This window comes from Calypte anna, unplaced genomic scaffold (assembly GCF_003957555.1).
Source record: "Calypte anna isolate BGI_N300 unplaced genomic scaffold, bCalAnn1_v1.p scaffold_86_arrow_ctg1, whole genome shotgun sequence".
NCBI classification, from domain to species: domain Eukaryota; kingdom Metazoa; phylum Chordata; class Aves; order Apodiformes; family Trochilidae; genus Calypte; species Calypte anna.
Window position 1 is genome coordinate 321,611 of NW_022045534.1, and position 23,518 is coordinate 345,128.

Consider the following 23,518-nt stretch of genomic DNA (forward strand, 5'->3'; position numbering starts at 1 on the left):
TCACCTCACCCCCCCCCCTTCCTCCAGACTGGGTGGGGGTCCTGCAGCATGTAGGGCCCTGGCCCAAGACCCCCCAGCAGCACCAACCCCATGGAGGGCAGCGCTGGGTTCAGCACCTTGCTATACTTCACTGCCCTCTGCCCGGCCCTACCCCGGCACAGCCTCCCCCCCCTTCCCCCGACCCCTGCCCGCTGAGGGAGCGGTCAGGAGAAGGATTTACCACACGAGTTTATTTTAAATAAAACGGAACACAGATGCAGGCTGCGCGACCGCAGTGACGGACCAGACAAGCGATGCAACGGGGGGGGTGGGCGGCGGCCGGGGGGGGTGCTGCAGGACCCTCACGGCAACCCCCTCCCCACAGCGCCTGCCTGGCCCGGGGGTCCTCGGTGGGCGAGAGGAGGGGACACGGCAGCGGGGAGAGGGGCAGCACCGCCCCCCCACCGCAGACGGGACAGGTTCCCCCACCCCCCCGGACCGCCCATCCTGGCCTGGGGTGGGCAGGTCCCCCCACGCTGCATGTCTGAGGTTTCTTTTCCATTTTTCCAGGAACCTGAAACAAAACGTCCTCCCCTCCCAGGTCCAAGCCACGGCCAACCCTGTGCGGTGGTCCCAAGGCCCCAGCCCCCCTCCCCGGGCCGGCAGGGTGCAGGCAGCGCAGGCAGGATGCTTCCCCCAAAAAAAAAAACCCCAAAAAACAAACCACCCCCAGGACTTGCTCTTTCCCTCTGGCTCTCAGGCAGCGAGGTGTGGGGTGAGGGATGTGTCACACCGGGGCAGCTGCTGGGGGAGAGAGGAGAATGGAAAATAAATATGGGGTGAATGTGGGTCAGGGCCAGAGCCACGTTTCCCACCACCCCCCAGCCCCCCCTGGCCTCGGTACAGCCCTGCTCCTGGCTGGATGATGACATCTTATTTATTCATGGAGCCAGTGGCTTCCCAGCGGAGCTGCTGGGGACCAGGATGGCGTGTGACGGTGCGGGGTGAGCGAGGCCACGGGCTGGGACCTCCAATGTCTATGGTGGGGAACGGCGCGGGGCGAGGGAGCGTGCCGGGGCTAGTACTCGTCCTGGTCCTCTGGCTGCTGCTCCTCCAGCTCGTCATCCTCTGGTGGGGCGAAGCCCTCCTGGTGTGGGGAGGGGGAGATACAAACACCCGTCAGGCCCAGGGTGGGCTCCCAGCTGGTCCCACCTTGTCCCCACCACCCTGATGCAAGGGAATGGGCAAACGTCAAATGGAATGAATCCCAGAGCCCAGACCAGTTTGGGTGGGAAGGGACCTCAAAGCTCCCCCAGTGCCCCCCCTGCCATGGTCAGGGACCCCTCCCCCAGCCCAGGGTGCTCCAAGCCCCATCCAACCTGGGCTGAGACACTGCCAGGGATGGGGCAGCCACAGCTTCCTTGGGCAACCTGGGCAACCAGGGGCTCAGCACCCTCACCCCAAGCAATTCCTCCCTCACATCTCATCCCCATCTCCCCTCTCCCAGCTCCAAACCCTTCCCCCTTCTCCTAGCCCACTCCAGCCCAGCCAGGACATCACCTTATTCCAGGCCACCACTAACCCATGTCCCACACCTGAGAATCACAGAATGCTCATGGCTGGAAAGGACCTTGGAGATCACCAAGTCCAACCAAACCATTTCTCCCTCCCTCCCTCCCTGCCCAAGATCTCCTCTCCATCTCCCCTCTCCCAGCTCCAAACCCTTCCCCCTCGCAGGCTCCCATCCCTCCAGGCCCTTGTCCCAAGTCCCTCCCCAGCTTTCCTGGAGCCCCTTCAGGCACTGGAAGGTGCTCTAAGGTCTCCCCATTGCAGCCTTCTCTTCTCCAGCCTCAACACCCCCAACTCTCTCAGCCTGGATGGAGACTGGAGCCAGAGGAGCTGCTGCAGGGAAGGGGTTCCCATCCCGGGGAAGGCTGGGGAGGAGGTGAGGGTCTGGGGGTGGCAGCCCTCACCTCTGTGGCGTAGAGGACGCTGATGATGCCAGTGATGATGGGGCTGTTCTCGTTCTCGTGCTCCTGGCAGATCAGCTCGATGTCCCGCAGTTTGCTGAAGTAGAAATCCCGCTCCTTCTCCAGCCCATCCACCGTCAGCTTCAGGTCCATCAGCTGTGGGCACACCAGAGCTGTCACCCGGGGAGCAGGGTCCCACCTGAGGGGCAGTAGAGGGATAGGCAGGGGTCCTGCCTACCTGCTGGTTGAGCTCCAGGATCTGTGCATCGGCCTCGGTGCCCCCGTTCCGCGCTGCGGGGGAGTTTTTCCGGAGGATGCTGCTGGGGACGTTGCTGAGGCGAGCGGGGTTCGGCGTGTTCTTGGGGCCCGTGGGGGAGGTCCTCTGGGGAACTTGACACCAGAGGGGGACCAACGGGTCAATGCCAGGCCAGGGGGAGTGGGCAGGGACCCCCCCCAGCGTTGTGTGGGGTGGCAGTGGGCAGGACAGGGAGACAGAGCTCTGGGGGCAGAGCCGCTCCCCCCCTGCCTCAGTTTCCCCAGGCAGATCTCCCCCTCAGAGCCCATTGGTGGGGGAGGTCGTGGCTTGTCTGGGGTTTGCCACGGGGGTCCAGCACACAGCACCCACGCCCAGGGGGGCAGTAGCCACAGGGAGGGGGTGTGGGGACAAACCAAGCCCTGCGGGTCCACCCCCTGCAGCCCCCCCCGCGGCAGGCAGGCAGGCAGCAGGGTGCAGGCAGGGGCGGGGGGCGGTGGTGGGACACACACAGGCACAGACACACACGGCTGTGGGGTGCAGGAGGGTAGGGGGGGGTCAGCGCTGGCCGGGGGACCCCGACATTACCTGCAGTGCCAATGGGTTTCTTGGGTTTGTTGAAGATGTGATCACCTGGGTTTGGGGGGGGCGCGGCGTCCTGGCCCTGCCGCGCCAGCAGCGGGTTGTACTCCTTCCCGTCGTAGTTGGCATCGAAGAACTTCTTGAACCACTGGATGAACTCGAAGTTGTCCTGGAATTTACCCTTCACCAACCTCTCCACCGCAATGATCTGGGGGGGAACGTGGCGGGGGGGGGGATGTCACTTCCATTGACACCACAACAGACACCCCCATGGACACCCCAGTGAACACCCACACGGACAACTCCATTGAGACCTCAATGGAACCCCTACGGGCACGCCATCCACACCTCAAGGGACACCCCAAGACCACCCCCGCAGCCCTACCTTGTCCACCCCCATCTTCTTGAAGGCAGCCTGCAGCACCTTGAAGTTGTGGATGTACTCGTGCTCCAGCTTGGCCTGGAACTTCACCTTCCGCAGGTGGACGCAGCCGGGGAACAGCATGTCCATGAACTGGCAATAGGCAGCCCCTGTGCCACAGCCACCCGGGGGGAGGTCAGGGGGGGCGGGGGGAGCCCCCCGGCCCATGCCCCCCACCCGTGGGGCACCCACCGGAGCAGAGCTGCTCGATCTTGGTGTAGTTGAGCTGGAGGGAGTCGTTGACCCAGGCCAGCATGTCGTGGCGGCTCAGGTTCTCGCTGGTCACCGACGTGGAGTACACGTTGACGGCCATGCCCCAGCTGAGGGGAGGGGAGGGATGGGGGGTCACCCTGGGCCCCCCCACGAGGGATGTGCCCCCCCCAGCAATGCTGTGCCCCCCGCATCAACATTATGTCCTCCCATCAAAACTGTACTCCTCTGGTGCCCCCCCCCCACCAACGCTGTGCCCCCCATCAACACTGTGCCCCCCAACACCAACGCTGTGCCCCCCAACACCAACACTGTGCCCCCAACATCAACACTGTGCCCCCCCAACATCAATCCTGTGCCCCCCAACACCAACACTGTGCCCCCCCTAACATCAACACTGTGCTCCCCCTAACATCAACACTGTGCCCCCCCCTAACATCAATCCTGTGCCCCCCAACACCAACACTGTGCCCCCAACATCAACACTGTGCCCCCCAACACCAACACTGTGCCCCCAACATCAACACTGTGCCCCCCCCAACATCAATCCTGTGCCCCCAACACCAACACTGTGCCCCCCAACATCAACACTGTGCTCCCCCTAACATCAACACTGTGCCCCCCAACACCAACACTGTGCCCCCCAACACCAACACTGTGCCCCCCCTAACATCAATCCTGTGCCCCCCAACACCAACACTGTGCCCCCCCCCACCGACACTGTGCCCCCCAACACCAACACTGTGCCCCCCAACACCAACACTGTGCCCCCCAACACCAACACTGTGCTCCCCCTAACATCAACACTGTGCCCCCCCTAACATCAACACTGTGCCCCCCAACACCAACACTGTGCCCCCCACACCAACACTGTGCCCCCCCTAACATCAACACTGTGCCCCCCAACACCAACACTGTGCCCCCCAACACCAACACTGTGCTCCCCCTAACATCAACACTGTGCCCCCCCTAACATCAACACTGTGCCCCCCCACACCAACACTGTGCCCCCCCACACCAACATTGTGCCCCCACATCACTCCTGTGCCTCCCCCATCACCACTGCTCCCCCCCACTGCTATGCCCCCCCAGCAATGCTGCTCCACCCCCTCAATCCTGTACCCCCCCTTCATTCCCAGCACCACAGGGGGTCCCTGGCAGCCCCACAGAGTCCCCTAAACTGGGCAGACCCCTGCCCCTGGGGGTGGGACATGGCTGTGGTCACGGGTGGGGGGTCCTGGGTGGGGTGGGGGGGCATAGGCGCTGTGCTGATGTGCCCCCGGGCCCGTAAGCAGCTTATGCCCCCCCCGGACAGCCCCCACTGGTGGCTTAATCCTGCGGGGGGGTGGGTGGGGGTCCGGGAGAGAGAGGCTTAGAGGGGCAACATCTGCCAGCAGCATGGGGGGGAGCAGGGGGTGTCTGGTGTTGGAGGGGGGCTTTGGGGGGGAGTCTGGTGGGGGGGGGCCGTGGCAGCGGGGGGCTCTGGTGGGCACCACAGGACACAGACCCCATCCTTACACCCCTCTGTGCCACAGAGCTGGGGGGGACACACGGAGACACCGTCCCCCTCTTTGGAAAAGTGACTTTGAGAGGGTCCCACCCCGCTGCCCCCACCCTGGGAATGGGGGTCCACAGCCCCCCCTGCAGCCCCCCCTGCCCCAAGCAGTGCTATTAATCCACTTCCTCACTCCGGGGGGCTCAGGGCCAGCTGCCAGGCGGGGGCTGGGGGGGCACCTCCTTCTCCTCCCTTCAGCCCCCCCCTTTGCCCCCTCCCAGCCATGCTGTCCTGCTGCTGCATTTGTGGGGCCGGGGGGGAACCTGAGGGGGTCTGGTGGGGGGGGCAGTGCCCATGTCCTGGTGCTGGGGGGGTTCGGACGCCCCTATCACACACAGACAGGGGCTCTGGGTGCAGGGGGGGGGCATGGGGTGTCGCAGCCCCCCCGGCACCACCGTGACTCAGCACCGTCCAGTGACACAGCCACAGCGGTGGAACCGGAACCAGCATCTTGCCCCCCCCACCTCGGGGCCGGGACCCCCGGTGTCCCCCCGCCCGGCACAGCGCTGTGTCACCGGCGGGGGGGCTGTTGGTATTTTTAGCCGGGGAAGCAGCTGGAAATGAGGCCACCACCGCAGCCACCACCGCGGCCACCACCGGCGGCCACCACCGCGGCCACCGGAGCCGCCGACCGCCTCATGCCGGGGGGCGGGGGGTATCGGGGTGGTCCGACGGTGGGGGGTTCGGGTGCCCCCCCTTCTCGGGCAGCACTCAGCTGAGTCACGCGTGGTGCAGAGCCAGGGCCACGCGCACTGCGGCGGTGACACCGGGAACGCTGCCGTGACACCGGGGCGGGCAGCAAGATGGGAGGTGTCTCCCGGGGGGCGGGGGGGCTGCCTGACACCTGATGTGTGCGTCCCCCCCTCCCCAATCGCTATCCTTGCCCCGTGTTGCTGCATCAGCCGGTACACGCAGAGTGGGACGGGGCTTGCCCCGCGACCGCCGGGGTGTGTGTGTGGGGCACACACGGGTCTGGACCCAGCGTGGCCCCCCCAGAACCCCGGTGTGGGTACCCCAGGCCCGGGTGCAGCCCCTCTGCCAGCAGCCAGGGGGATGGGGAACGGTTCCGGGTGTCCCCGCACCCCGGGGTGTCACGGGCTGCACCCTGACCCTGCTGGAGAGGGTGACCGGGCCACCCCACCCCACGCTCCCCAGCACCACGCCGGGTTCAAAGCTCTGCCCCGCGGCACCGAGCACGCCCCGGCACAATGACAGGGAGCCCAGCCCCGACGCCGGGTGACGGGCGCCAAAAACCACCACCATCATCATCATCATCATCATCATCACAACATCAAAAAAAAGCAATGATTAAAACTCAGCAGTCAGCCCCGACTCCCGGGGGAGGGGGGGGCAGAGCTGGGGCACGCCGGGGGTCCCTCGCTGCCCCCCCCCGTGCCCCCCGGTGCCGTGGTGACAGGGACACGGGGACACGGGGGACACGGGGACGCTTACCGCTGCATTTTCATTGTCCGGCTGCTGATCCCGGGCCCGGCAGGGAACAAACGGCGGCTTAGCCCCGTGTCCCCGTCACCGGGACGGCCGTGCCAAGGCTGCGGTACCCGCCCAGGGCCCAGTTGGCCCGGCAGCACCACCGGGGCGAGCTGGGCTGCTGCCACTGGGGGCTGCTATTTTGGGAGCCGTCCCGGTGGCTTCTCAAGTGACAACTACGCCAAGGGGGTGGCAGACGAGGCTGGCGGGGGCGCGGAGCCACCGCGGGGATGCCCGGCTCAGCCCGCACCGCCGGTACCGGGCAGGGGCCCCGGGGGGTGGCAGGGGTGGCCATGCTCCACTGTCCCCATCAAGCGTCCCCCCAGAGCCATGTCCCCAACGCCAAGGAGAGCACCCCTGCGCCGTGCCCCGCCGGAGCCCGGTGTCACCCGTCCCAACCGGAGCTGCTGGCACCCAGCGGCGGTGCCGGCACGGCCGGGCTGGCGGGACAGGGGGTGACCCAGCTCCAGGTAACCCAAATAACCGGGAACGGCTCCGGTGGGAGCATGCGGGGAGGACGGTGCCACCGGCACTGGCACCCCCCTCGTCCCGGAATACCGAGGGACCCCCAGCCCCGAGCCCCCCGAGGACAGGCCACACGTGCCCCGGTCACGCCACGGGGCCGGACGTCCCTCGGTGACAGCGAGGGGACCACCGGGAACGGCACCGTTGCCCCCCAGTCTGGCACCCCCAGCATCGCTTGACACCGGCGCTGTCACCTGCCCGGCCACGGAGTGACACCGAGCCGGAGCCACCATGTCTGTGACACAACCCCTGACAACGGGACAGAGCCGCCGCCACCATGTCACCGCCACTGCCACCGTGTCACCGCCACGGCCACGATGCCACGGGGACGAGGGACAGGAGCGTGTCCCGGTTCGGCCGGTCTCAGCTCCGTCGCCATCCCGGGAGCCTCCCCCAGACCGGGACCTGCTTCCGGGGGCTGCCAGCACCGGCTGAGCGCTGCCGACCCCGCAGCGGCGGTGACCGGGGCCTGGCAGGCCCGATGAGCCCGGGGGAGCCCCCCGGTGATGCTCGGTACCCGGTGATGGCCGCGAACCAGTGCCGATACCCGGTATGTGGCGGTGACAGCCAATAACCACCACTGATGGCCGGTAACCGGCGCTGCGTGATGCCGGGAGGCCCCGCCGCTGTCGGGACTACAGCTCCCGGCGTGCCGTACCGGGCCGTACCGGGCCGTACCGGGGCCGCGGCCCTGCCGCCGACGCAGCAGGGGCGGCCCCGCTGACTCAAGGCGGACCCCGCTGCCACCGGCACGGCGGGCCCCTGCCGCTCCATCCTCCCCCGGCCGCCCCCTCCGGCTCCAGCCCTGGGGTCCCCCCGCCCGCTCCCGGGGGTCGGTACCGGGATGCGGACATTGGCGGCGGCCCGGCGCGGTCCCTCCCCGCCCCGCCGCCCCGGGACTCACCGCGCTCGGGCCGCGGCCGCCGCGGCCGCCGCTCCGCTCGCTCCGCACCGCCCCGGGACTACGAGCGGGACCGGGACCAGGACCGGGACCGGGCCGGGACCGCTGGGGCCGCCCCGCGCATGCGCCGCCACCGCCTTCCCCGCGCTGCGGGCGGGACCCAGCCCCGCCCCCCCGCTGCCATAGCAACCGACTGGACACACCCCCTGCCGCCATGGCAACGGGGCGCGGGCCACGCCCCTTCCCGTCACCCCGGCAACTGCTCCCCACAGCGCCCCCTGGCGGTGGCCTCCATAAGAGTGGGACCCCCGGGGACGTCTGTAGGTCCAGAGCGTCCTGGGACCCCCAGAGCCCCCCCGGGGCCACCCACAGCCCCTCGGACCCCTAGAGCCCCCCGGGACATTGGGAACCACAGCCCCCGGGACCCCTCGGCACACCCCTGTACGCCCACCCCCCCCCTGCACCCCTGTGTGTGTGTGTGCAACCGAGCGGCCCCGTGTGTCCCCACACCCCCCGTGTCCCCATCCCTGCACCTCGTGTGTCCCCGTGTCCCTACAGCCCATGTCCCCACACTCTGTGTCCTCACACCCTGTATGTCCCTGTATCCCCACACCCCACGTGTACCCCTGTGCTCACACTCCCTGTACCCACAATCTGTGTCCCTACACCTCGCACGTCCCCATGTGTCCCCACACCCCCCGTGTGTCCCCATGCCCTCTGTGTCCCCACCTCAGGGCTGTGGATGCTCTCGGTGGCCTCTTGGCCCTCGTTGTCCCCCGGTGCCATCCCGCTGGCCCATCCCACGTCCCACGTCTGTACCCGCACACGCATGTGCTCGCACGCGTGTGTTCCCGCACCGTGTGTGCCGGGCTGAGTGGAGATGGTACCGATCCCCCCTGTGCCCCCCTCCCGGGCCCCCCACGCAGAGGCCGCGCTGTGAACGGTCTTTAATGAGCAAACAGAAACGTACGGCAGGTGCTAACGGGCAACACGCAACTACCCGGGGGGCAGGACCCCCACCACCGACCCCCACCACCCGCAGGACCCCCGCAACGGGCAGAACCCCCACTGAGCAGGACCCCCACACTGGGCAGGACCCTAACACCGCGAGGGACCCCCACACTGGACCCCTCAACGGGGCAGGACCCCCATGATGGGCAGGGCCCCCACACCAGGCTGTGCCCCCCCCGGGATCACCCAGGGGACCCTCACAAAGGACAGGACAGGGGGGCTGGGGGGCTTGGTGGGGGTCCCACCAGGAAGCACCAGTGGGGGAGCAAGGACCCTGTCCTGGGGGGCACATGCACCCAGGCCCCCACCCACTGCCTCAGGGGCACGGGGAGGGCTGAGGGGGCTCCCGGCACCATGTGCACAGAGGGATGGGGACAAGTGTGCACACACGTGCCAAGGAGCTTCTGTGTGCACATGCGTGTGCAACAAACACCTGACTGAGGCCGTGCAGGGTGTGACACGTGTGCACACATGCTGCCACCCTGCCAACACCGTGCGTGGAGGGACACACACGTGTGCACACGCGTGCTATGGACATGTTGCTGAGGCTGTGTGGTGTGACGTGTGTAAGCGTGCACATGTGCCAGTGAGGGGCCTGCTGGCACCGTGCACAGAGGGGCACACATGTGCGAGCAGTAACGTGTCACTGAGGCCACACGGTGTGACATGCGTGTGCACACATGTGGCAGCGGCCATCCTGCCAGCACCATGCATGAAGGGACACACACGTGTGCTATGGACATCTCATGAGGCCGCCGTGCACGGTGTGACAAGTGTGCACACATGTGGCAGTGACAAGCCTGCTGGCACTGTGCATGGAGGGACACACGTGTGTACATGCATGTGCAGCTGCCAACACCATCCACGGGTGGTTGCACACCTGCCTACATCTGTGTGCAGCTGCCAGCACGGTACACGGAGAGACGCACACGCGTGTACACACGTGGGCATTGCCAACACCATCCATGGATGGATGCACACGTATGTACATGTATGTGCAGCTGCCAGCACCATTCATGAATAGATGCACACGTATGTACATGTATGTGCAGCTGCTGGCACTGTGCAGTGTGTGCACACTCGTGTGAAGCTGCTGGCACAACTCATGGAGGGATGCACATGCATGTACACGTGTGTGCAGCTGCCAGCACCATCCATGGATGGATGCACACATGTGCACGTGTACACACGTGTGCAGCTGCCGGTACCGTGCTCATGCAGGCGTGTGGGTGCCGTGAGGCTGCAGGGGGGGCCGGGGGGATGTCAAGGGTGGGGGGTAGCCTGAGGCCAGGCTGGGGGTGCGGGGGGGTGAGGGCAGGGGTGGCGGGGGTCTGGGGGGTCCCTGCTCTCCCCTCACTAGTGACACGAACCACTCGAGCATTCCCACGGGACCACAAACAACTCAACACTCCACGGACCCAACGTGCAAACAGAAACGGGACGAGGGGGCCGCGTCCCCCCCCCGACCCCCCTTGGCCCCCCCGCCGGCCGCAGCCCCCCCGACCCCCACGCACGACTCCCGGCGGCCGCTGCGGCCCCGCGGGCGGGCCGGGGGCTTCGGGGGGTCCCCGGGGGGGGGGCACAGACGGCGCGGAGCCGGCGCCTGGTCCTCAGTCGGGGGACAGGACCCCGGCGCTACCAAATGCCACTCGACCGACCCCCGGGGGGAGCCAGGATCCGGGCTGACGCTCGCTTCGGGACGTGGTCATCGATCTGAGAGCCTGCGGGGACAGCGGGGACACGGGGGGACACGGGGGGACACGGGGGAGACAGGGGGACGAGGGGGTGAGGACACAAATGGAAAGAGGGATGAGGGGACAGGGGAACAGGGGGATAGAAGGGGGGACACACGGGGGGGGGGAGGGACACGGAGGGCAGGGGGACAGGGGGACAGGGGGACAGGGGCATGGGGGGATCATGGGGACACAAGAGACAGAGGGTGAGGGGACAGGTGTCAGGGCTGTGGTCAGGGTGACAGCCACACCAACACCCCCGATATGGCCCCCCAGCACAGACCACTCTGCCTGGACCCGCTGGCACAGACCCCCCCAGCAGTGATCCCCCTGGCACGGAGCTCCCCGGCAGGACCCCCGGTGCATGGAGGGGTGGGCAGGGCTGGGGTCGTGGGAAGGGGTCATGGGGACACTTTGGGTTGGCAGTGGGGACACTTCGGGGGGGCAGTGGGGACACTTTGGGGGGGGCAGTGGGGACAATTTGGGGGGGCAGTGGGGACACTTTTGGGTGGCGAGCAGCCAGGCACTGCTGGCAACACCCGGGGAGGGGGGCGGGGGCTGTGGGACCCCCGCTCTTACCGGAGAGGCTGAAGCTGGACTCGTGGAGGTCCCTCATGCCCCCGTGGCGTGTGGCTGGCCGGGAGGGGGTATCAGCCAGGGGGGTCCCCGTCTCTTTTTTGCCGGTGTGCACCACGGCGGCCACGTCCCCCAGGTAGGGGCTGCGATCCACCCCCCGCAGCTTCCAGCGCTGCCAGGGGGGAGGAGGGGGGGGGGAAGCAGAGAAAGAGAGAGTTGGGGGCTGCGGGGGGCTGGGGAGCACCGGGCAACCCCTGGGGCCACTGCCTTACAGAGGGAAGGGGGTGAGGAAGGGGCCGGAGGGGTTGCGGTGTGGGGAGGGGTCCTGCAGCATGGGGAGGGGTCTGGGTGTGGGGGAGTTATGGTTGGAGAGGGGGCTGTGGTGTGGGGGGGCTGCTGCCGGGGCAGGAGAAGGGCCCAGGGGGGGTGGGTGACCTGGCAGTGCAGCCCCCCACCCCATCAGTGCCCAGCGACTCCCCCAGCATCGAGTGCAGGCAGAGGGTGCTCAGGGGGGGTCCATGCCCCATGCCCGCCCCCAGCACCGAGCATTAACCCTCAGCCCCCACGGAGGGTGCTGTAGGCCCGCATGGGTCAGCAGGAGGGGTCCCCTCATGGGTGCACTGAGAGGGACCCCAAGGGAGGGGCACAGCATAGGACAGAGCTGAGGACAGGTCCTGAGTCCACTGCAGTGAGACCACCGATCACCAAACCCTCTCTGCGAGGGCTGGGGGGTCCTGCTCCATGTGTCCCCCCCACGGGGACCCCACTGCCCCTGTGCCATGCTCCCCATTGCCATCACCCCCACAGCCCCTCTCCAGCTCCCCCCTCACCTTCTCCCGCTGCACCAGCTTCTTGTAGACGGTGTCAGGGAAGGAGCGGAGGGGACAGAACTGCCCCGTCCCCTCGGCGCACATGAAGACCCCGTTCTCGTAGACCACCCTCCCGCGGCTGATGGTGACCAGGGGCACCCCGTGGCACCGCATGTTCTCGTACAGGTTGATGTCCCCACCCTGCACCTGGGTGCTGGCTGAGATGGTCCTTGGAGGGGACAACGATGGGGGAGCGGTGAACGGGTGCTTGGGGACATGAGGACCCCACCTGACACCCACCAGCGGGGCTGCACCTACTTGGTGGCCTCGGGGTCCCAGACGACGACGTCGGCGTCAGCGCCGGGGACGATGCGGCCCTTGCGGGGGTAGAGGTTGTGGAGCTTGGCGGCGTTGGAGCTGGTGACGGCCACGAAGCGGTTCTCGTCCATCTTCCCCCCCACCTGCCCCCACACCGGGGGGTGAGGATGGGCCCCATCCTGCCCAAAACCCCAGCACCCCACCCACACCAAACCCTGCCCCGCGGGAGACCAGTGGGTCCCCATGGGTGGTGGGGGTCCAGGTGATGGGGGGGACCTGGTGGTCCCAGTGGTGTTCCAGCAGGTGGTGGGGTCCCAGTGATGATGGGGGCCCAAGGGGTGGGGGTATCTCACTAGGGGTGGGGGTGTCCTGGCAATGGTGGGGTGCTGGTGGGTGGGTGCTGGGGTCCTAGCCAGGGTGTCAGTGGGTCCCAATGGGGTCCCAGTATAGAGGTGGGGCTGTCCAGGTGATTGTGGGGTCCTGGTGGGCAGAGGGGTCCCAGCAGGTGATGGGGTCCCAAGGGGTGGGGTTCAGCTGTTTGTAGGGTCCCACTGACAGTGGGGTCCCAGTCCTGAGTGTGGGGGTGCAGACCTCCAGCAAGTCAGGACCCCATGTTTCTACCCCACCAGCTGCAGGTCAGGAAAATGCTGTACGCAGCTCCTGGGTGGGACCATCCCCACCCACCCCCAAGCCAGGGACCCCCCGTACCACGCCACGCTCCCAGATGACGCTCATGCGGTCCTGCACCCCACTGACACCGTGGGGGATCTTGGTGAAGTCCTCCCGGCCCATGGCCTTCTGCTTGGTGCTGAAGGGACGGTGGTCCGAGGCCACCGCGGTCAGAGTGTCACTGTGGAAGGGGGGACACAGCCTTGGACATGGCCCCACGGCACGGGGGAAGTGGGGACCCCAGCCATGGGATGCTCATGGAGCTGAGAGCCCAGATAATGGGGTACTCAGGGAATGGGGGACCCATGCAGCAGAGTGCCGGGGGAGCTCAGCACCCGGGGCCTGGGGGGCCTGGGGAGTGGGGTGGCCAGGAAGGCAGAGGAGGCAGGGATTGGGGTACCCATGGAGTAGGGTGCCTGGGGACCTCAGTGCCTAAGAACTGGGGTGCCTGGGGAGTGGGGTACCCAAGCAATGGGGTGCTCGGGGTGCTCGGCACCCACACCGTGGGGTACCCAGGCAGAGGGGTGCCTGTAGAATGGGTCACCCATGCAGTGGGGTGCTGGTGGAGCTCAGGACTTGGGAGACTGAGGTGCTTGGGGTGCTCAGCATCGACACACGGGGTCCTGGGCAGTGGGGGGCCTGGCGAATGGGGGACCCAGGCAGTGGGGTGCCCGGGGAGCCATGGGGTGCTGGTGACCCCTGGCCACGCCGGCAGCACTGCAAGCTGGGGAGGGGGTGTCGGGGGTCCCTCACTTGGCCAGCAGGCTCATGAGGTAGGCAGAGGTGTTGGTGTCGAGGCGCAGGGGGGGCACGGTGACGAAGGCGGCAGCGTGGAACCAGTCCTGGTGGTAGTAGTGCAGCCCGGTCAGCGTGGCGTGAGCCGTGGTGGTCTCGGCGTAGACCACCTTCCCTGGGGGGGGGGCACAGGCGTGGGGCGGGGGCACGGACAGGGCTGTCGTGGGGGATGTGGCCCCCGCCTCTCCGAGCGGCCCCATGTGTCCCCGTGTCACGCGTGTCTACAGTCCTGCGTGTCCCTGTGCCACGTGTGTCCATGGTCCCACACGTGTCCCCATGCTACATGTGTCGGTGGCTCTGCACACAACATGGCCCTACACTGCCCGTGACCTTCCCACTGCCCACAGACACCCTGCCTGTGTCCCGGGTCCATCCATGTCCCCATTACCCCACATGTCCCTGCGTGTACCCCGTGTCCCTCTGTGTGTCCATGTCCCTGCATGTCCCCACTGCCCACGAGTGTCCCCATCACTCTGTGCCCACATCCCCATGTGCCCCGAGTCCCAGCACGTGTCTGTGTCCCCCCACATCCCCACCTCTGTGTCCCCCCACCCGTCTGGCACCCCCGACTCCCCTGCAGGGGGGGTGTCCCCATTCCCGGGGTGCCCCCCCCGAGCCCCTCACCCTGCATCTTGGCAGCAGCAATGACATCCCCGGCGGACATGCTGGAGACATTCACCAGGTAAACGGGGCAATGGGTCTGTGGAGATGGGGGGGTCAATGCCACAACCCCTAGGGGCACCTGGGACACGTGGGGTGCCCGGGGTGCCCACCTTTAATGTTTTTCAGCTCTGTCACAACTCACCCTGTTGGCGATGGTGATGACACGGTGGGTGGCTTCAGCTTCCAGCTGTGGGGACAAAGCCATGGGTGAGACATCCCACACACACACCTTGGGTCCCACTTGTGATTTGGGGACACCAAATTGTCACCCACCTCCTCGGGCCGGCTGATCTCGATGCCCTCCGGGCCGGTGATGCCCAGGTCCAACGCTTCCTTGGCTCCCTTAGGTGTGGAATTTTAGGAGTGAGGGTTTTGGGAGGTGACACTGGGAGGGGGTGGCACGTGTCCCTGCCCCATCCCGGTGCTCACCTCAGCCACCAGCTCCCCGTTCTCGGCGTGGACCCGGGCGATGGCCCCGATGTCCCTGCAGGCCCGCAGGACCTGGTAGAGCTCGCTGTCCCGCAGCATGTAGAGGTCCTTGTAGGTCATGAACATCTGGAAGGAGTTCACCCCCTTCTCCCGCACCAGCGTCTCCATCTCCGCCTTCACCTGTGTCAGGGGACACACAGTGGGACCCCACACAATGGGACAGGGGGTTTGTGGCCCTGCCGTGGGGTGACGTAAGGAGGGGAGAGCCTGGGGAGGGGGTTGCTTGCCCTGGTTTGGATTCCTGGGGTACCAGGGCTGGGGGTGTCACCCACACCCCATCCAGGTGGGGCAGGCAGTACAGAGCACTCATGGGGAGGGGGGTCTGGGGTCAGCCCCCATAGGGCGGGGTCCGGGCACTGAGGGGTACGGCACCCATGGGGGTCATGCTGAAGCAGAGAGTCCCCCCCCCAGGCTGAGGCCACCACTGCTGAGCTCCCCGGTCCCCTCCGTGGAGTGGCACCTTCCCCACTGGTGATGGGCTGACCATCACCAGGACCCCTTGCCCCAGTGGGGACCTCCTGCCCCACTGAGACCCCCTACCTCACTAGGAAACCCCTGCTTGCTCCACAGAGAGCCCCTGGTCTATAGGGGACCCATGCCCCAGTGGGAACCTCTGCCCCATGGCGATGTCCTGACCCATAGAGACCCCCTGCTCCATGAGGACCACCTGCCCCACTGGGACCCCATGCCTCATGGGTATCCCCTGCCCCATAGAGAGCCCCTGCTCCAGGGGAACCCCCTGCTGCACTTGAAACCCCCTGCCCCCCAGAGACCCCCTGCCCCCCAGAGACCCCCTGCCCTGCTGAGCTGGGATCAAGGCAGCTCCAGAGGCGGGCGGGGGGCTCAGCCCACCCCCCTGAGCAGCTAATGGGATCAGTGGGGCTGGGAATTAGCCCCGCTGGCAGCAGCTGCTCCAGCACTGGAGCTGTCCCAGGGGGTGGCCTGGGGGTGGTGGGAGCCATCTCGGGGGTGTCTGGACTCACCTTGGGTGCCCACCAGGTGACCCCCATGTGGAGGGCGTAGTCACAGCAGACCTTGGGGTCTGCCAGGCTGCGGCACTTCTCGTAGGCGTCCAGCAGAGAGGTCTCCTTGTCGGGCAGGACGTGGCCGATCACCATCGTTGTCCCCCCAACCAGGGCTGCCTGCGGGGGACAGGTGATACCAGCAGTGAGTGTCCTACCCACCTTGACCGGGCTGCTCCTTGGGCCACTGGGCTGGCAAAGCCACCCCAGGGGGTTGGTGTTGCCCACTGGACCCTGTTTCCAACACAGACCCCCCCTCACCACACCTCCCAAAGCAGCAGCAGCGCATCTGGTGCACGGCACATCTGGAGAGCCACATCGTGCTGCCACCCAACACCCACACCCCCCAGCACCCACTGCCAGATTTGGGGCCAGGGAGAGTCTGGGCTACCCTGTTGTGGGCTAGGGGTGCCCAGGGCTGGCAGAAACCCCCCCTACCCCCCAGGGCAGGCGTGGGCAGCAGGACGGGTGCTGCCGGTGTCCCCAGCTCACCCTGCCCGGCTAATCCCCAAAGCTCCTTTGCCAGCAAGGCGTGCTGTGGGGATGGGCTGGGGGCCCCAGCAGGGACCCCCCCTTTGGGCACCCCCTACTTTGCTGCAGGGGGGGTGGCAGAGCCCAGCCCCTCGCCCAGGGGAGCGGGCAGTGCTGGCACAATGGTGGCTCTGTGCGTGGTGACAGAGCCAGGCGGTGCCGGGATGCTCAGAGCCGGGGGACGCGATGGGATGATGGGGACATGGGGACAGGGGGGCTGGGGGATGGCAGACAGGCTATACCTTGGTACCGTGGTAGAAATCATCCACGCAGGTGGCGTTCATGAAGGTCTGGTGGAAGTGGGTGCTGGTGTCAATGCCACCAGGGATGACCAGCTTGGCGGTGGCATCGATGACCTTGGCACCGCCGGGGATCATCAGCTCGCGCCCCACTTGCTGGATGACCCCATTCTCGATGTAGACATCAGCCTCCAGGGTGCAGTCATCGTTCACCACCTTCCCCCCCTTGATCAGGATCCGCATGGTGGCCGCCGTGGCGAGCATGGTGCTGGGAGGGGGGGGGGAAGTCAGCCCTGCTGCCAGACCCCAGCTCAGGAACCCCCCACCCAAACGTCAGCCCTGCTGTCACCCCCTGGTGCAGGCACCGCCCCAGGTGTCAGCCCTGCTGCCACCCCCCGGGACAGGACCCACCCCCACACATCGCCCACCCGGGGGCTCCTGGGTGCTGCCATCCCAGAGCCCCCCTGCCCTGGAGACCCCACCAAGAGGAGCTGTGGTACCCCCTGCCAGCCCACCCCTCCTCATCCTGGCGGCACCACAGGGTGACCGGGGATGGCTTGGTAAGTGCCACCGCCCTGGCACCACCCCTGTGGCAGCAGAGGGCATTCCCCCCCAATCCGTAATTGACTCGGCAGATGAAGGTCAGACCCCATCGACCGGCTGGGCATGTGCTGACGCTCCCGGGGGCTGAGACTCCCCCCCCCCGCCACCCCCAGGGACCCCTGACCACGGGGCAAGCTGCCCCCCGGGATCCCTGAGGGTTGTGGGCAGCCTGGCACTGCCAGCACGACCACGGGCAAAGCCCACGGCAGCGCCCAGCGGGGCCTCAGCCCCCCCGACCCCACAGCCCCCCCGTGAGCGGGGATGTCACACGCTGTCCCTGCCGTGACGCCGGTGCCAGCGGCAGCCCGTGGGGCAGGCAGGGGACAAATGGCTTCCCCGGGAGCCGCGGTGGCCGCTGGGGCCTGGCGGGAGGAGGGGAGGGGGGGGATAGATCGGCTGTGCCCACCGCACCCCACAACCGCGCTGGGGGGCAGCGGGACCCCTGCCCGGGCCAGCGATGGTGGGGACATGGGGCAGGGCAGACCTTGGGGGGTGAAGGACCAGCGGAGCCGCTGTGGGGACCACTGACCCACCCCCCTCAAACCCTCCAGGGAGCAGGGGTGGGGGTGCGGGAGGGCTCAAGGGCCCCCCCCCCCCCAAATGGCAGCGTGCGGCGGTGATGGATGGATCTGGAGCGCGGCAGCGAGGGGGGGGCAGCCAGTGCCGGGGGCCGCACCCACAGGGACCCCAGCACGGATGGGACGGGATGGGGGGGACAAGGGTGGCACCTGACCCACCCCAGGGAGCCCTGGCCCAGCCCTGAGGGGAGAGTTCTGTCCCCTCTGCCACCAGCTGTCACACTGGGCCCCATATCCAGTCCAGGCTGCCCGCCCCCCCCTCCCAGCTGTCCCCCAACATTCCCAGGGGGCTGCCCCCACCGACCCTGCCCTGTTCCCCCCGGGGGTCTCGCCCTGCGGTGGCACAGCTACCTCCGGCAGTGTCACCGGGGTGGGGGGCTTGTGCCAGACCACAGGCTCCCCAGAACTGCAATGTCAGCACCGGGGGGTGCACAAGCCACCGGGGGGGACCCCCTGCCCGACACCCCGCACCCCAGCCGGCTCCCCCCCTGGCACAGACCCTCGGAGGGAGGCGGGGGGGCACACGGCGGGTCCCGGCACACAAAGCAGCGTGGCAATCTCGGGGGGCTGGAGACCCCCCCCCAGCGCCCCCCGGCTGCTCGGCCAGGACAGCTGTGACCCCGTCGGGACAAAGGGACCCGGTGGCAGAGGGGGGGATGCCGGGGGGGCACCTGTCGGGGTCGGGGCAGCTGCGGGGCCTTTGTGCAGGGTGGGGGGGCTGCGGCACAGCCGCATTGTGCAGAGAAGCGAGGTCCGGGCCCGGCCCCCCCACAGCCCCTCTGCTGCCCCCTGCTTTTGTCTGTGCCGGTGAGACCCCCAGCACCCCCCCACCCCCGGGGCCCTCCTTTGTCAGGGGTCGGGGGGGCTGTGACCCCAAAGCACACTCACTGGCAAGGGGACATGGCGGGGTGGGTATCGCCCCTCAGCCTGGGGCTGCCCCTTTGGCGGTGCCCCCCTCCCCGTGCCCCCATCCTTGCCCCTTCCCCACCTCCCCTCGGGACACGGCGGGGCCGGGGTCCCGCTCAGGGGTCGGGGTGACCGAGCCACCGCCCCGGGGGGAGGGGGTCGGAGCTGCCCAGGGGAACCTCGACCCCGGGTGGCGGGTGCTGGGGCAGCCCCTGGGGGGCTGCGAGTGGTCAAGCAGCCGGTGGCACCTTGGCACAGCCACGCCCGAGCCATCGCGGTGCCACCGCCGAAGGGTGACAGGCGCCTGGTGGGACCCCCCAGCCCCCAGCAATGGGGTCCCGGTGACCGGGTGTGCCGGCCGGAGAGGCAGTGCGGCAGGCCGGGGGCACCCTGCGGGGGTCTGCCAGCGCCCGGGGATCCCGGCCGGAGCTGCGGGGGGGCACCGGGCACAGAAGGGAGCTGGCGGGGGGGATACCGGGCCCCCGCCCCCGGTGCGGGGGTGCCGGGCGGGGTCGGCGGGGCGAGGGGCGGCCTCGGGGGTCGCCGGTGGCCGCGGAGGAGGTCGCGGAAGGAATCCGGCATCCTCAGCCCGTGGCGGCCCCGCAGACAAAGCCCCGGTGCCGCCCAGCACAAAGGATGCTCCGAGTCGGGGCGGGGCCGCCCGGGAGCCCCGGCGGAACAATGAGCCAGGCCCGGCGGGACCCCTCCTCCCCGCCAGCCGCTCCGTGCACCTGCTGCTCCGCACCCGGTCGCGATAGGGCGACGACGAGAGAGACGGGTCCGGTGGTGCTGGGAGGGGGGAGGACGGGCGGACCCCGCCGCCACACCCCGCTAGGAGAGCCCCGCGCGCTGTCGCCGCACCATCACCCTGTCGCGACAGGTGACCCTCCGGACGCGGACGGCGGGCCATAGGCAAAAAGGTTCAGTCCCAGTCTATAACCCACGAGGTGCGAGGAGAAGGCGAGGCGTGGCTCTCCCCACCGCCCCGCTTTCCTCGCCTGTCGCGACGCCCCTGCCTGTCGCGATACACGCACCTGTCGCGGTTGTCCCACCCGTCACGATGCGGCCGCCACCAAGTCAGGTCCCGCCGGTGCGGGAACGTCCCAGCCCGTGTCGGTCCAGCCCACCCGGCCCCGCCCGGCCCCGCCCGGCCCCGGTACCTCCCGCTCCGCTCCCGCTCCGGCTGCGCCCGCTCCGCTCCCCGCCCGCGATCGCCTCTCACCCCAACCTGCGCGGCGCGGGGGGCGGGGCCCGACCGCCGCTTCAGCCAATCGCCGTCCCGCATTCCCCGAGAGGGGCGGGGAATGACTCGCTTTCACCAATACCTGTCCAGATTTCCCACGGGGGGCGTGGCCGAGCGCCGCCAGCAGGGTGGGCTGCGCGCGGACGGGCTGACGGACGAGGGGGCGTGGCCAGCTCTAGGCCACGCCCAGCGTCACCACCTGCCCGCACGTTGCCATGGCGACGGGAGCGGGCACAAAGGCGGGCGGGGGCCCGGAGACCCCCATGGCCCCCACGGACCTTCCCGGGACACCCCCCATGGCCCCACACGGACCTTCCCACCGCCCACCCCTACCCACACCTCCCATGTGCACCCCCTCCCCAGAGCCCCTCCTGTCAACCCTGTGCCGTCCCAGGGTAACCCCCTCTTCTTATCCCCTCCCATGGCACCCGCTGACGCCCCCCCATCCCACCGCTCCCCCATGGCCACCCATGGCATCCCCATTAGGTGCTCCCAGTACAGCCCAGTAACACCCACAGCGGTCAGCAGGGTCACAGCTGGGGTCGGGGGGACCTGAAAGCTCCCCCAGTGCCCCCCCTGCCATGGTCAGGGCCCCCTCCCCCAGCCCAGGGTGCTCCAAGCCCCATCCAACCTGGGCTGAGACACTGCCAGGGATGGGGCAGCCACAGCTTCCTTGGGCAACCAGGGGCTCAGCACCCTCACCCCAAGCAATTCCTCCCTCACATCTCATCCCCAGCTCCCCTCTCCCAGCTCCAAACCCTTCCCCCTTCTCCTAGCCCACTCCAGCCCAGCCAGGACATCACCTTATTCCAGGCCACCACTAACCCATGTCCCACACCTGAGAATCACAGAATGCTCATGGCTGGAAAGGACCTTGGAGATCACCAAGTCCAACCAAACCATTTCTCCCTCCCTCCCTCCCTGCCCAAGATCTCCTCTCCATCTCCCCTCTCCCAGCTGCAAACCCTTCCCCCTCGCAGGCTCCCATCCCTCCAGGCCCTTGTCCCAAGTCCCTCCCCAGCTTTCCTGGAGCCCCTTCCAGACGAGGCACCCACTTGGTGCTCTCCAGCTGAAGGGAAACTGAGGCAGGGGCTGCCTGGGACATTTTCCTGACCCGCAGCTCGTGGGGTAGAAACGTGGGGTCCCGATTTGCTGAGACTGGGACTGGGACTCCACTGTCTGGGACACCACAAACATCTGGACCCCACCACCCCCTGAGATCCCACTGCCTGCTGGGACCCCACAATCCCCTGAACACCCCCACCTCCATGCTGGGACCCTACCACCCATTGGGCCCCACTGACACCCTGGCTAGGACCCCAGCACCCACCCACCAGCACCCCACCATTGCCAGGACCCCCCCACCCCTACTGAGATCCCCCACCCGTTGGGCCCCCATCATCAGTGGGACCCCACCACCTGCTGGAACACCCCTGGGACCACCAGGTCCTCCCCATCGCCTGGACCCCCACCACCCATGGGGACTCTCCCCCCCTCTCACAGGACCCCTCTATTGCCTGCTGTGACTCAAATGCCCACCTGGAGCCCCCCCCCCCCCATATGGGTGTCCCAGCACCCCCTGGCAGCAGATGGCACAGCTGGACTCCCCCTGTACCCCTCGGGATCCATCACCTGCTGATCCCCAGGCGCCCCCCACACCTCCACCATTCCCACCTCACCCTTCCCCTCCCACCAGAACAAGCCCCCCCGAAGCCCCCCAGCCACCCATCACCTGCACCACCCACACTGGGACCCCCCCATCCCTTGGGACCCCCCCTCGTGCCCTCATCTGCTGGCACCAGGGCCCATCCCATCAGCTGGATCCCACCACACAGCAGGACCACCCCCTGCCCACCAGACCCTCCCTCCCACGCGGACCCCCACCCCCCAACAGGATCCCACCATCACCTGGACCTGTTACCCATCGGGACCCCCCACCCCCTGTGCTAGGACCCCACCACCTCTGCCCCCCGGGTCCCATCACCTCCTGCCCCCCTTCGATGCCCCCCTCACCCGGACCCTCCCCCCCCGACAGAGCAGACACCTCCGAGCAGCTTGATTGGGTTTTTTTCCTCTTTTTTTTTTTTTTTTTTTTTTTTTTTTTTTTTTTTTTTTTTCCCTCTTTTTTTTTTCTTTTCTGTTTTTTTTTCGGTTTTTTTTCTGCACAAACAGTACATTGATTCAAGTGTTCTCCAGCACAAGTACATTAGGAAGGAGCTCGGCTGCAGTAGAAACTCTTCTGGGCACCGAAGGAGGAAAAAAAAAAAAAAGAAAAATAACAATAATAACAACAATAATATATAAAAAAACAAAAAAACCCAAAAAAACCAAACCGAAACGAAACAAAACAAACAAAAAAAAGTCTCAAAACCTGCAAAGAAAGGAGGCGATGGGCGGGGGAGGGCGGGACAGACTCCTACACCTGCGGCACGCAAATTGACCTTTGTTTAATTAGTTGCGAACAGCAAAGTCACGAGCAATACTCACACAGACAGCGGGGGGGCCCGGGGGGCACGGACCGGCGGCAATAAATAGAGAAGCGACCCTAAAAAAAACAAAACAAAACCGACAGAACCCAGGCGGGACGAACAGAACCGAACCGAACCGAACCGAACCGAGAAAGGGAGATAAATGGTTGGGTAGGTTGGTTGGTAGTTTTTTTTTTTTTTTAAGCTTTTTGGGGCAAAAGGGGGGGGTCGCGGCGGTGCCGGGAATGTAGGGGGGGAGTGCGGCTGAGCCGACGGGGGATGGGTGGGGGTACCGGTACCGGAACGCCCGCTTTGTCCCTCGGGATGAGTACATGAGTCCCCACACATAGGAAGCGTCAGCTACTTCAATGCCTAGGCTAAAACACAGGAAATCTCTCGTTTAGTTTTCAAGTACAAAGTTAAAATGCCTTTTTTCGGATTGTTTTTTTTTTTATTTTTTTTTTCCTCTTTTTATGTTTTTTCTAGTTTTTTTTTTTAATTATTTTTTTTTTAATAATAATATATAAGAGTAAAATAATAGTGCTCTTTGAAACTCCACTACAAGAAAACAAAACAAACAGTCATTGTCCAGACAGCAGACTTAATTTAACAATATATATTTTTAATAAAATGTTTTAGCACCGTGTTTGTCCCCTGCTCCCTCGGCGGATCTGAAGGAATTTATAGGCTTTTTTTTTTTTTTTCACTTTTTTTTTTTTTTTTTTGTCGTAGTTGCCACCCCCCCAGCTCGGGCTGTGCAACACGAGGTCTCTGTTTATTTATTTATTAAAAAAGAAAAAAAAAGGAAAAAAGAAAAAGAAAAAAGAAAAAAAAAAAAAGATGTCGGTCGGGTACGGTAAAAACTCAAAACTTTTCCCCAGGGTCCCCACGGAGCAGCCGACACGGCACCAGAACCAGTTCCAGCACCAGAACCAGCTCCAGCATCATTTGATCTGGAACCATCCCCGACGTCAGATCCAG

General features: G+C 66.4%; 2 protein-coding genes across 7 annotated transcripts; both read right to left on the reverse strand.

Moving 5' to 3' along the window:
* Positions 1–210: 210 nt before the first annotated feature.
* Positions 211–8,022, reverse strand: MAPRE3 (microtubule associated protein RP/EB family member 3). Of its 6 annotated transcripts, none has more exons than XM_030468845.1 (8): positions 6,423–6,554; positions 3,398–3,525; positions 3,170–3,315; positions 2,791–2,992; positions 2,188–2,339; positions 1,953–2,105; positions 1,053–1,126; positions 211–780 (listed from the first exon to the last, which is right to left on the reverse strand). In XM_030468845.1, the coding sequence occupies exons 1-7, from the start codon at positions 6,434–6,436 to the stop codon at positions 1,058–1,060; spliced, it is 864 nt and encodes a 287-aa protein (XP_030324705.1). In that variant the 5' UTR covers positions 6,437–6,554; the 3' UTR covers positions 211–780; positions 1,053–1,057. The 6 variants fall into 6 exon arrangements, with proteins under 6 accessions (XP_030324705.1, XP_030324704.1, XP_030324706.1 ...); XM_030468844.1 differs by having other exon boundaries at positions 211–783; XM_030468846.1 differs by lacking the exon at positions 6,423–6,554 and adding an exon at positions 7,888–8,022 and having other exon boundaries at positions 216–1,126.
* A 2,481-nt stretch (positions 8,023–10,503) lies between these two features.
* DPYSL5 (dihydropyrimidinase like 5) lies at positions 10,504–19,920 on the reverse strand. Its single transcript, XM_030468839.1, has 13 exons — positions 19,861–19,920; positions 16,743–17,007; positions 15,931–16,089; positions 14,888–15,067; positions 14,732–14,800; positions 14,601–14,645; positions 14,420–14,495; positions 13,754–13,910; positions 13,040–13,181; positions 12,332–12,474; positions 12,035–12,242; positions 11,208–11,376; positions 10,504–10,616 (listed from the first exon to the last, which is right to left on the reverse strand). The coding sequence occupies exons 2-13, from the start codon at positions 17,001–17,003 to the stop codon at positions 10,531–10,533; spliced, it is 1,695 nt and encodes a 564-aa protein (XP_030324699.1). The 5' UTR covers positions 17,004–17,007; positions 19,861–19,920; the 3' UTR covers positions 10,504–10,530.
* Positions 19,921–23,518: the final 3,598 nt, after the last annotated feature.